Genomic DNA, 12,394 nt, shown 5'->3' with positions numbered 1-12,394 from the left:
ATTACTGAAACCCCTTTGCCCCCTAGCGTCGTTTCGCAATGTAAAAAACGAATCAAACTGGGCCATGTCGCCTGCAATACGTAAAAACAGTGGACGACTCATGCGGAAACGACGTCGAAAAATCTCGGCTGGGTACACGGGTTCGTCGGCAAAATAATCGGCTACTAGTTTATCGTGGCCGGCTATAAATTTAGAACAAAACATAAATGAAATTAATTATAAAATACATTTTTTAAAACATAAGGAAAAAAAAGTAAAATACCTTCTTGGTCTCGGTTATATTTTGCTCGTCTAGTTAGCCGTTGGGACGACCATTCATCAGCCGCCATGAAGAAATGGAAGAAATGGGTGAAGCCATGATAATTTTTTAGCGAGAGATGGGGTGGTAGCGGGTAAAAAATGGTACAAAATATGAAGAGTTTTTATAAAAAGGGAAGAGTGGTAATAAAATGTGAGAGAGAATGGGTTGGTAGAGAGTGAAAAGTTATGAAAAAAGGGGTTAAATAGGTGAGTATTTATAAAAATGGAAGTGAAATGGGGCGTTTTTTGAATTTTGACCGTTAGTTTTTAAATAATTAAAATTCTGAATTTATTTTTTTTTATTTCAAACGGTCAAAACACATCGGTCCCCACCAATTTTTTGTCATTTAGCGGGCGTAGTAAACGTCGGAACTCGGACGTTGCCGACGGGACGGGGGGGGGGGGGCACGGTGTGCCCAGCGGCGCCGGACCAAGACGACTCGGGGACGGGTGCCATACCGAGTAGCCTTATACAAGATATATTTATAATCATCATCCATCAATTGTAGTGGCGGATCCAGGATTCATTCTTAGCGGTAACGTTTTATAAGCAAACGGTAACGAAATCGAAAAAACATTAAATTTTTGCAAAATTTACATTAATTTTACACTATCGTCGGAGCGCCAATCGGTAGCGGACGTTGCCCCTTGTCTAAACATAGGTCCGCCCCTTGTCTAAAATGTGAGAGAGAATGGGTTGGTAGAGAGTGAAAAGTTATGAAAAAAGGGGTTAAATAGGTGAGTATTTATAAAAATGGAAGTGAAATGGGGCGTTTTTTGAATTTTGACCGTTAGTTTTTAAATAATTAAAATTCTGAATTTATTTTTTTTTATTTCAAACGGTCAAAACACATCGGTCCCCACCAATTTTTTGTCATTTAGCGGGCGTAGTAAACGTCGGAACTCGGACGTTGCCGACGGGACGGGGGGGGGGGCACGGTGTGCCCAGCGGCGCCGGACCAAGACGACTCGGGGACGGGTGCCATACCGAGTAGCCTTATACAAGATATATTTATAATCATCATTCATCAATTGTAGTGGCGGATCCAGGATTCATTCTTAGCGGTAACGTTTTATAAGCAAACGGTAACGAAATCGAAAAAACATTAAATTTTTGCAAAATTTACATTAATTTTACACTATCGTCGGAGCGCCAATCGGTAGCGGACGTTGCCCCTTGTCTAAACATAGGTCCGCCCCTGATCAATTGTTTATTAAACTGATAGTAAATTATTAAACATTATTATAAACTATTTTTCCAAAGAACATAATATGATATAATATTGTTCATAGTGAACAATAACAATTTATAAAAATAATGAAAGATGTTTTCAAAGTCAGCTCTGAGAATTCATATAGCATGTTTGAGATTGAAAAAACGTGCCCTTAAGCCTTAACGAAATTGGGTATTGGGCTCACTAAAGGTCTAAACCTAATGACAATGGACTAATAATTAATCTAAACCATAAGAATAGTTTTGTAAGTGGGTCTATGTTAGTCTTTGTATGGATATACCCTATTAATTTTTTTACATATATACATTTTGAGTTTTTTTTTTATATAATGACCTTCGAAATGTCGGACCGTCGCCGGTGATCCTCCCCGCCCACCAGAGGGCCATTCCCTGGATGTTGTCATAAATGGTCATAAAAAACCCTCTTACTTGTCGTGAGGGAGTGTATCAGGTAAAAGGAAGGGGAGGGGGTGTATTTAGACACATCCTTTAAAAAATCAATAACTTTATAAATAATTTAGAAGTTTTAAAATATCTAACTAATTTATAACAAACTATGAACTTATAAATCTAACTAATTTATAACAAACTATGAATTGATAAATAAAATTTGGAGACCTAAGTGGTAAACGAATTTTCTCGAAAGAAAATAAGTTAATGTAATACAGTTAAACCACAAGTCTGGTTTGTCGGTTCAAATGGCAACTAACTAACCCAAATAAAATGGTTCAAGATTACTCAACTGAGCTGACTACGCTCCAATCTCTTATCAAACCAGACACCCAGATTCGGGTTTAAAAGAAAAAAAAACTAAAACAAAAGAATATGACAACATTAAACACTCTCTTTTGTTAAAATTATAAATATTATAAACCCATGACTAATTAAATAAAGCACTAAATGACTCATTAAACCCAAATAAGATATTTAATGCCAATTCAATTTTTTTCCTTCTTTTAATAAAAAAGTATTTAGATTTTTTCCTTTCTCTACCAACCCCTCTACCCACCCACCACCATATTATTATTTATATATAACCAACCCCTCACCTCTTCATGCAACCTTCAATCCTCTCAACCCCAAAACACCCCTTTAATCACAACTTATTTACCAAAATGTCCCTCTCATCCACCAACTCTCTCCTCCCCACCAAATCCTTCACCACACTCAAATCTTTTCCGGCCACCACCACTTCCGCCGCCGTCCACGGCGGCTCCACCTCCGGCCACCGGTTCCCCCAACCCATTTTCGCCGTCCATTCACCGGACCCATCAAAACCACAAAAACCCTCAACTCCGGCCGCCGCCGCCACCGCCGGAGCAAAACTCACCGCCGGAACAAAAACCCCAACTCCGGCGAAGTGGAGTGTGGACAGCTGGAGGACGAAAAAGGCACTGCAATTGCCGGAATACCCGGATCAAGCTGAGCTTGATGCGGTGCTCCAAACCCTTGATTCGTTTCCTCCGATTGTGTTCGCCGGAGAAGCAAGACACTTAGAGGATAGGCTGGGTGAGGCGGCTATGGGGAATGCGTTTCTTTTGATGGGTGGTGATTGTGCTGAGAGTTTTAAGGAGTTTAATGCGAATAATATTAGGGATACTTTCAGGGTGATTCTTCAGATGGGTGTTGTGTTGATGTTTGGTGGTCAAATGCCTGTCATCAAGGTCAAATCTTTAACTCTTTTTTTTTTTTTTTTTTGCTATTTTTGTCTTTTTTTGTGCTTTTGATTTGACCCTTTTTAGTTTTCTTGGTAATTTATTAGATTTTGGAATCAGTGTGATTATATTATAATTATAGATAGATTATTGTGTTGATGTTTGGTGGTCAAATGCTTGTCATCAAGGTCAAATCTTTACTTGGTGGTTTTATCTTTTTTGTGATTTTGATTTGACCCTTTTTAGTTTTCTTGGTAATTTGTTAGATTTTGGATTTAGTTTGATTGTTAGTATAGGTTAATTAAGCATAAATGATTGAATTAGTAAGTTAATTGTGTTGATGTTTGGTTGTCGGCGGAATCAGAATGATTTAGTTAGGGGTCATCATAAAAGCTTATATTTTATACTGGTTCAAATTAGAGGGTCCATCTCTAAGTTTGTTCTTCAAAACCTCAAAATTTATAAATAAAAATTCAAAAATTTCCGGTGACCGAAGGGTCAACGGACCCTCCTGACCTCCCTCTGGTTCCACCCCTGTTGTCAAATACTCAAATGCCTGTCATCAAGGTCAAATCTTTGTTTGGTGTTTTTGTGTTTTTTGTGATTTTGATTTGACCCTTTTTAGTTTTCTTGGTAATTTGTTAGATTTTGGATTTAGTTTGATTGTAAATATAGATAAAATAAGCCTACATGAATGAAATAGTAAGTTGATTGTTGTTCTTGATTTGATTGAGTTTCTTTTACAAAAAAAAAAAAAAAGATACAAGCTTTATGAACTTTTGATGCACAAATTTTATGCCTTGAGGTGAGATTTATCAAATGGTTATACTTTGCTAGATAAGGACAGCTCTTTAATTAATGATTTTATATTTTAAATTATGAACATCTTAGTTTATGATCCATCAAGGTCAAATCTTTCTTGACTATTTCAATTTGTTTTTGTGATCTTGAATTGACCCTTTCAGTTTTCTTGGTAATTTATTAAATTTTGATTCAATTTGATGATATTATTTTATAAGTTAAGATTTTTAACAAGAATAATATAATATGTCAATTGTGGTTCTTGAAATTTATAAAATTTTCCCTAAAGTTGATTTGAGTTTGATTGACTTTCTCTAAAAAAATATATATTTTTATAAGTTTTATGAACTCTTGATGCACAATTAGATTAGTAAGCTTGCCAAATTTTATGTCTTGGGATGAGATTATATTCTTATATCAAGTACTTATAATTTGCTAAATTAGGACACTTCTTTTAATTATGATTATATATTTCAAAATTTAAATTATGAACTTTTTAGTTTATGATTCATTTAAGAGTAAACTTCCGTTTTGCTCCTTGTGGTTTGGTTATTTTAACGGTTTTGCTCCAATAGTTTAAAAATAGCCATTTTCCTCCGTGATCTTTCGAGTTTGTCGCGAGTTTGCTCCCTAATCTTTCGAGTTTGTCGCCAGTTTCCTCCCTGATGGAGTTAGAGGCTGGGAGCAAAATGAAGATAAGTTAGAAAAATCAGGGAGGAAAATGGCTATTTTTAAACTATTGGAGCAAAACCGTTAAAATGACCAAACCACAGGGAGCAAAACGGAAGTTTACTCTTCATTTAATGTAATTTATTCATGTGAAAACATTTATTCTGTAAAGTAAATTGATGGTATTGATTTAGATCACAAGTTTAATGTGTCTTTAGATGATTACATGAAGTGGTTGAAGATCTTGTTTGTAATTTGAATTTAATTTTAAATTTAAATTTTGAGCTAGTTTGGATTATTGACATTTGATGATAACAGGTAGGACGAATGGCGGGTCAGTTCGCCAAGCCCAGATCAGATAATTTTGAGGAGAAAGACGGTGTGAAGTTACCAAGTTACCGAGGGGATAATGTTAACGGTGATGCATTTGATGCTAAATCAAGAATTCCCGACCCACAAAGATTAATTAGGGCGTACTGCCAATCAGCAGCCACTCTTAATCTTTTGAGGGCGTTTGCCACCGGAGGTTATGCTGCTATGCAAAGGGTTACTCAATGGAATCTTGATTTCACCGAGCATAGTGAAGCGGGTGATAGGTATGTCTTTTCAAGATATGAAATTGATCACGAGCGTAGTAGACGTTTAAGATCTTGTATGCGAATCTTGATGTCGTGTTTAATATTTAGTGGACCATAGTAGACGTTTAAGATCTTGTATGCGAATCTTGATGAGGTGTTTAATATTTAGTGTGGGGGTGAGCAAAAGGGAAAACCCGACCCGACCCGAGAACCGATCAAACGTAAAATACAGAACCGATTCACTACCCTAAATATAGGGTCGGTTCCGATCCATAGGTCCAAGTCAGGTTTCACCATGAAAAGAACCAAGAACCGACCCGACCCGACCCTATTTTATATGAAAAATTGGAACTGATCTAAATACCTAGGTACTTGGGTTCGGGTCGGGTCGGGTATATTTTCGGTCCGGTTCTCGGTTATTTTCTGTCCGGACCTAAACTTGCTCACCCCTAGAGCATAGTAGACGTTTAAGATCTTTGCGGGCCCCTTTTTATTAGGTTTAATTCTTGGTTATTTTATTGATGAGACGTTTTGATTCGGTGTCATAGGTATCAAGAGCTAGCTAGCCGAGTTGATGAGGCACTTGGGTTCATGTCGGCTGTCGGGCTTACAACGGACCACCCTATCATGACGACCACCGACTTTTGGACGTCACATGAATGCTTACACTTGCCTTATGAGCAATCTCTTACTAGATTGGATTCAACGTCAAGCTTGTACTATGATTGTTCCGCCCATTTCCTATGGGCCGGGGAGCGAACCCGCCAACTTGATGGTGCACACGTCGAGTTCCTTAGAGGAATCGCAAACCCACTTGGAATTAAGGTAAATTTTACTTGATACATCTTTTATATACCATTTGCTTTAAAAAAACACACAAAACACAAAGCTAAAATTAGTTTTTGCTCTTATAGGTGAGTGACAAGATGGACCCGAATGAGTTGGTCAAGCTCATTGACATCTTGAACCCTGAAAACAAGCCGGGAAGGATTACAATCATAACAAGAATGGGAGCCGAGAACATGCGGGTCAAACTTCCACATCTTATTAGAGCGGTTAGAAGGGCGGGTCAAATTGTCACGTGGGTCAGCGATCCTATGCATGGCAACACTATCAAGGCTCCATCTGGACTCAAAACTCGCCCCTTCGATGCTATCAGGGTATGCTTACTTTCTCCTCACTCATACAGTGGCAGATCCAGGGGTGTTTTGGAGGTTCCCGGGAACCCCCTCGGTTTGGAAAAAATGAAAAAAATAGTGGAAATTTTGTATGATAAAAAAAATAGTGAGAATTAGTGAAAATCTACCAAAAGGAACCCGATGAAAAGAATTCCTGCATCCGCCACTGCATTCATATCATGATACCAACTTCTTTTAGCGTCTTTTATGTGAAGTCTAATAACAAGTTATTGTAACAGGCGGAAGTGAGAGCTTTCTTTGACGTGCATGAGCAAGAAGGAAGCCACCCGGGAGGTGTTCATCTTGAAATGACGGGTCAAAATGTGACCGAGTGCATTGGTGGTTCAAGAACCGTGACCTTTGATGACCTTGGTTCACGCTACCACACCCATTGCGACCCTCGGCTCAATGCATCCCAGTCGTTGGAGCTCGCGTTCATTATAGCTGAGCGGCTCAGGAAGAGAAGAATGGGAACTCAACAATCTTTGGCTCCTTGAACTGCTTCTAGTGTTGATTTATGTTATGAAAGTTGCTTGTTTTGACTTGGTTTTTTTTTTATTATTATTATAAAGAATTATTATGATCTTGTATTGTATGCGAAGGCAATGTCTTTGGGAGTTGTGGAATTATGATGAGAAAGTATATGATCAAATGTTATGTACTCATAAATACACCAAATTTGTGGGGATATTCAAAGTATCATATTCATTTGATTGATATTGAAAGTTATAATATTATAAAGAGCTCTTTTTATAAAGAGTAAACTGTCAAAAAGGGTCTCTGCGGTTTGGTCATTTTTTCCACTTTAATTTAAAAACTCAAACCTTTTGAATCTGGGTCCTTGTAATTTCAATTTTGTTGCCCTTTTCATTCAAAATCAAAATCTGGTCAGATTTTTCAGTTAACATCTAGTTTTTTTTTGTCTTTTTCCTCCCTTGTAATGAAGGGCAAAAAGGTCTTTTAATGTTCTATTATAACAAATTTAAAAAATCTGACCATTTTGCCCTTCATTAAAAAGGAGGAAAAAAACAAAAAAAACTGGATATTATCTGAAAAATTTGAACAGATTTTGATTTTGGATTAAAATGACAACAAAATTGAAACCACAAAGACTCAGATTCAAAAAATTTAAGTTTTAGACTAAAGTGACAAAAGTCTAACAATGTTTTTTAATAATGTTTTGAAAATCAGACCATCAGTTTTACTTGAACCGAACCTCTTCCGATTCTGCTGCGCGTGATGCTGCGAAAACTGCTGAAGCGCAGCGAAAGGCAGAAGAGGATCGGAGGAAAGAAGAGAGTAGGATTGCTGCGCAGAAGAACGCTGAAGAGCGAAAGCGCAAAGAAGAGGAAGAGAAAAAGAGGAAGGAGGAGGAGGAGAGAAAGCTGGAGGCGGAGAGGAAGAGGAAAGCGGAAGAGGAGAGAAAGCTGAGGGAGGAGGCGGATAGGCAGAGGAAGGCGGAAGAGGCGAGGAAAGAAAGAGCTGCCGATCAGTCTTCTGTTCAAGGGCAGTCTGGTGTCCCAAAACCTCCCCCTGCTGCGCCGATTGTTACCTCTAAGGGGTTAGGGCGCTATGTGTCTAGTGGTGCAAGCTCTGGAGGAGCTGGGGGCTATAACCCCAATGTGATAGGTGCGAAGGATACCGTCGGGGACATATATTATAAAACTTATACTGAAGAGGAACGTGGTGATGCTCCTCATCAAGCCCCTTGGAGCTTAAGGCAGAAGGATACATTTGTTGAATTTGGTCCTTCTCGCGATTGGTACTTGAACCAATTCACTCCTGGCGAAGTTAACCGTCAAAAGGCGAAGCCGCATGAAATGTTGTATCGCACTTACATTCTTGCCGAGGCTAACGCTCGATCTGCTAACCATCAGATAGTTCGTGAATGGCGAACAATGGTCAGAGAGCGCGCCGACTGGGAGGCTTACCGAGAACGTGTGCTAAAACGTGTTGGTGAATTTGAGAAGGCTAAGGCCACATTTGATGAGGAGAGAGCCAAGTTTGAGGCTGATAGGAAAGCTGAAGAGTGGGGTCGCGAGGGCCTGCAAAAGAAACTTCATAATGTGGAAGAGCAACTGGCCAAGGAGAAGGCCGAGTTCAAGCGTATATGCGCTCAAGACAACGAGCGTACTTATGCTCTTCGCCAGAAGATCGTTGGTCTTGAGGCTACAGTTGCGGACTTGACCTCAAAGGTGGAGGAAGCGCAGGGTGAAAAAACTGCCAAGCAGCAGATGGAGGTTAGTTCTACTGATTCCCGCTCTTCCTTTTTGTTTACGAGATTTCTCTAAGTCAATTCTCAAGGTGTTTGTCAATTTTTAGGTTGAGCTGACTGAAGCCAAGGTGCAATTGTCTAACAAGGACAAGGATCTCCATGCCAAGGACGTTGAGATAGCGGAACTCAAGCGTCGCTTGAATGAGCAAATCGACAGATGCGAGTCTTTGGAGATTGACCTTGAGGCTGAGAAGGTCAAGGCCACCGATGCCGAGGAGGCGCGTGCTGTCAGCACTGCGGCGCTTAACGTGGCTCAGACAAATTATTCTGAGGCCCAAGGCATTGTGGACACGCTTGTTTCTGAAGCAGAATGGATGCGCACTCGGGGAATAGTGCTGGTAAGTCCCTTTTGCCTTACCTTTTTCTTTTAACATGTTGAAGAGTTTATTCTTAATGCTCCTCTTTTGATGAAGGTTGCCAACTCCATCCTGAACGCCGGCGAGCTAGATCGCGCTGTTGCTGCTCTTACGGATGCGGCGCGTGCAGTTGGTCATCGAGGAGGTTACCTGGAGTGTGCTGATCACGTTGAGCGAATGCTGGGACAAGAATTCGATACAAGTCATTGCTCAGTGACGGAACAAGCTGATGCTGCGCTGGCCAGTGCTGAGAACTCATATGACAACCTCTCCTTGCCCATCATGGACTTGGTTGTTAGTGCCTTAAAAAAGGATGATTGGTGTCAGCGCCTCAAGGCGATCCTTGATCCACCGATTACTGTTGAATCATCTGATGAGGAAGCAGCTGGTGATGATGGCGGAGGTGATGACGATGGCGACGATGGTGAAGGGAACGAAGATGATGATGGTGAGAAGAAAGAAGACAAATAGAGTAGGTTGTTAGTTTGTTGATAGGCGTTTGTGCCTTTGTTTCTGACTTGATTGTAAGTGATGCGCTTTTGCGCAGTTTTAATGACAATGAAATGTCTTCGTTTTTTCTGTTGCAATTATTGCATTGCTGTAAAAACTTAGGTTAAATTAGCTCGAATAAATGGAAGCGTTATCTAAGTATAAGGTGGCCACCCGGTCTCGCGCTTTGTTTGCGGAGGACCTTGGAGGTGGTTTTGAACCATCTCAAAATGCTGGAGTGTTTTCGCGCTAATCAGAAGTTTAACATGCATTTGTAACGAAAAAACAATGTAATAGAACATGTCGTATGTTTTCATTCAAATCAGAAGTTGGCCCTTAGGCCTTCATACATATTTGCCAATGGCTCGTAGCCGGCGTGGCGAAACTGAAAAATGGCGCAAGGCCGAAAAGGTTACATATAGCATTTGCGCAATTGTTGCGCATTCCAAGTTCTTGGTAAGATGTGGCCATCTAAGGTGCGCAATTTGTAGGCCCCTTTGCCTAGGACCTCATGAATCAGATATGGGCCTTCCCATTTAGGTGCCAATTTCCCTGGGCGTTCCGCATTTGACGCTTCGTTGTCGCGAAAGACGTACTCCCCTGGATTGAAGGTACAAATGCGAACCCTTGTGTTGTAGTACCTTTCCAGCTGGGTTTTGTATTTGGCCTCTCTGATTCTTGCGATTTCGCGCCGTTCTTCTAACAAGTCTAAGTCTAGACGCCTTTCTGCTTCATTGTCAACCGTGTTGACCGTGGTCATTCGCGGCGAGGGCAAGCCAATCTCTGCCGGGATTACCGCCCCTGAGCCATAGACTAGGCTGAAAGGGGTCTCGCCGGTACTTGTCTTTGGCATGGTCCGATGAGCCCATAAAATGCTTGGGAGCTCATCGACCCATCCGCGCCGCCTTGTTCCTAATCTGGCCTTTATCCCTTCGACGATGCATTTGTTCACACTTTCCACTTGTCCGTTGCCTTGTGGGTGCGCAACGGAGGTGAAAGTGTGTTCAATGTTCATCTCCTTCATCCAGTTCTTAAGATCGTCTGACGCGAAGTTGGTGCCGTTGTCTGTCACGATCTTGAGCGGGAGGCCGAATCTGCATATGATGTGCTCCCATATGAACTTGCGCACAATCATGGCTGTGGTGGATGCAAGGGCTTTGGCTTCTACCCACTTCGTGAAGTAGTCGACAGCTACTATGATGAACTTTACGGCGCCGGGGGCATCCGGGAAGGGTCCTACCATGTCAATTCCCCATTGCTGAAAGGGCCATGCGGTGGACACGGGGATAAGATCATTTTTAGGCCGCAACGTTTTTGGAGCGTGCCTCTGGCAAGAGTCACACTTGCGGATCTCCTTCATTGCGTCAACATGCATACCCGGCCAGTAGTAACCGGCGCTCATGATCTTCGCGACGACCATCCTTGGTCCGGAGTGGATGCCGCAAATCCCTTCGTGGATTTCCCTTATCAAATAATTCGCGTCCTGGGGGTCCACACAGCGCAGTAGTGGTCCCAAGAAGGATTTTCGGTACAAGATACCGTTGTTCATTTCGTACTGTAGGGCTTTGTTTTGGAGCTTTCTTGCTTCCGCTTTGTTCTCAGGAAGCACCCCCTCTCGCAAGTATTGGATGATAGGGGTCATCCATGATGTCTGCCCTGTTTCGATTACGTTAACTTGGCGCAGTAAAACCGATGGGTTCTTGAGTACCTCTATCCTTACATCCTTGGCTAGATGTTGAAAGGAGGTCGAGGCGAGCTTGCTCAGGGCATCTGCGGGCTTGTTTTCTGAGCGATTGATATGTATGACTTCGTGGGTTTTGAATTGTTGGAGCAATTCTTTCGCTTGTTCCAGATATAAAGCCATGACTTCACCCTTCGCGTCGTATATGCCATTTACTTGACTGGCTATCAGGAGTGAATCCACATGTGCGCGCAAGTTTTTTGCTCCCATCTTGATGGCGAGGCGTAAGCCTGCCAGAAAAGCCTCATACTCAGCTTCATTGTTGGTGTTTTTGAAGTCGAGCTTAATGGCGTAAGTAAACTCGTGCTTTTCTGGGCTCACTAGACGTAAACCTGCTCCCGCGCCATCTTCATTTGATGCCCCGTCAGTGTAAAGCATCCAGATCTCCTCTGTTGTGTTTTCCTTGGGAGTCTCTATCATCTCGCACTCCTTGATTTTATCGGCCGGCACTTCTGTGATGAAGTCGGCGAGGACCTGCCCCTTAATGGCTGGGCGCGGCCTATACAAGATGTTATGGCCGCCCAGTTCAATGGCCCACTTTGCCAACCTGCCTGATGTCTCAGGCTTCTGAAGTATAGTGCCAATGTGGAAGTTGGTAAGCACAGTTATCACATGGCCTGTGAAGTATCGGCGCAATCTTCGGGAGGCGTGTAGTAGCGCAAGAACCAGCTTTTCCATTGTGGAATATCTTGTTTCTGGGTCTGTGAGTACCCTGCTGACGTAATAGATCGGGGTTTGCACGCCGTTCCTGTCTACCAACAATACTGACCCTACTGCCTTATCCGAGGAGGACAAGTACAGCACAAGGGGCTCTTTTTCAAACGGTGCCGTCAGCGTAGGGAGTTCGATCAGACACGCTTTCATTTGTTGAAAAGCTGTTTCGGCTTCCGGGGTCCATTTGAACTCTTGCTTCTTTACGCAATTGCGCAACGTGCTAATGAAGGGATACGACTTTGCGGCGTGATTGGAGAGAAAACGATTTAGCGCGGCCAGCCGGCCGGCTAGTCGTTGCATTTCCTTGATGTTTCTTGGTGACGGCATTCGTTCTATAGCTTGTACCTTCTCTGGATTCACCTTGAAACCGCCGTTTGTGACAATGAAGCCCAGAAACTTCCCTT

At 41.9% G+C, this 12,394-nt stretch overlaps 2 protein-coding genes across 2 annotated transcripts; both read left to right on the top strand.

The window, feature by feature from the left end:
- Positions 1–2,583: 2,583 nt before the first annotated feature.
- Positions 2,584–7,172, top strand: LOC110883802 (phospho-2-dehydro-3-deoxyheptonate aldolase 1, chloroplastic). Its single transcript, XM_022131452.2, has 5 exons — positions 2,584–3,198; positions 4,978–5,255; positions 5,786–6,062; positions 6,152–6,397; positions 6,655–7,172. The coding sequence occupies exons 1-5, from the start codon at positions 2,590–2,592 to the stop codon at positions 6,910–6,912; spliced, it is 1,668 nt and encodes a 555-aa protein (XP_021987144.1). The 5' UTR covers positions 2,584–2,589; the 3' UTR covers positions 6,913–7,172.
- LOC110887070 (calponin homology domain-containing protein DDB_G0272472) lies at positions 7,010–9,821 on the top strand. The gene is made up of 4 exons (XM_022134975.2): positions 7,010–7,073; positions 7,607–8,655; positions 8,738–9,028; positions 9,104–9,821. Exons 1-4 carry the CDS (start codon positions 7,010–7,012, stop codon positions 9,515–9,517), a joined length of 1,818 nt encoding a protein of 605 aa, XP_021990667.1. The 3' UTR covers positions 9,518–9,821.
- Positions 9,822–12,394: the final 2,573 nt, after the last annotated feature.

Source organism: Helianthus annuus, chromosome 10, assembly GCF_002127325.2.
Source record: "Helianthus annuus cultivar XRQ/B chromosome 10, HanXRQr2.0-SUNRISE, whole genome shotgun sequence".
NCBI lineage: Eukaryota > Viridiplantae > Streptophyta > Magnoliopsida > Asterales > Asteraceae > Helianthus > Helianthus annuus.
Note: the sequence above shows the minus strand (reverse complement) of the source record. Positions and strands in the feature narration are given on the sequence as shown.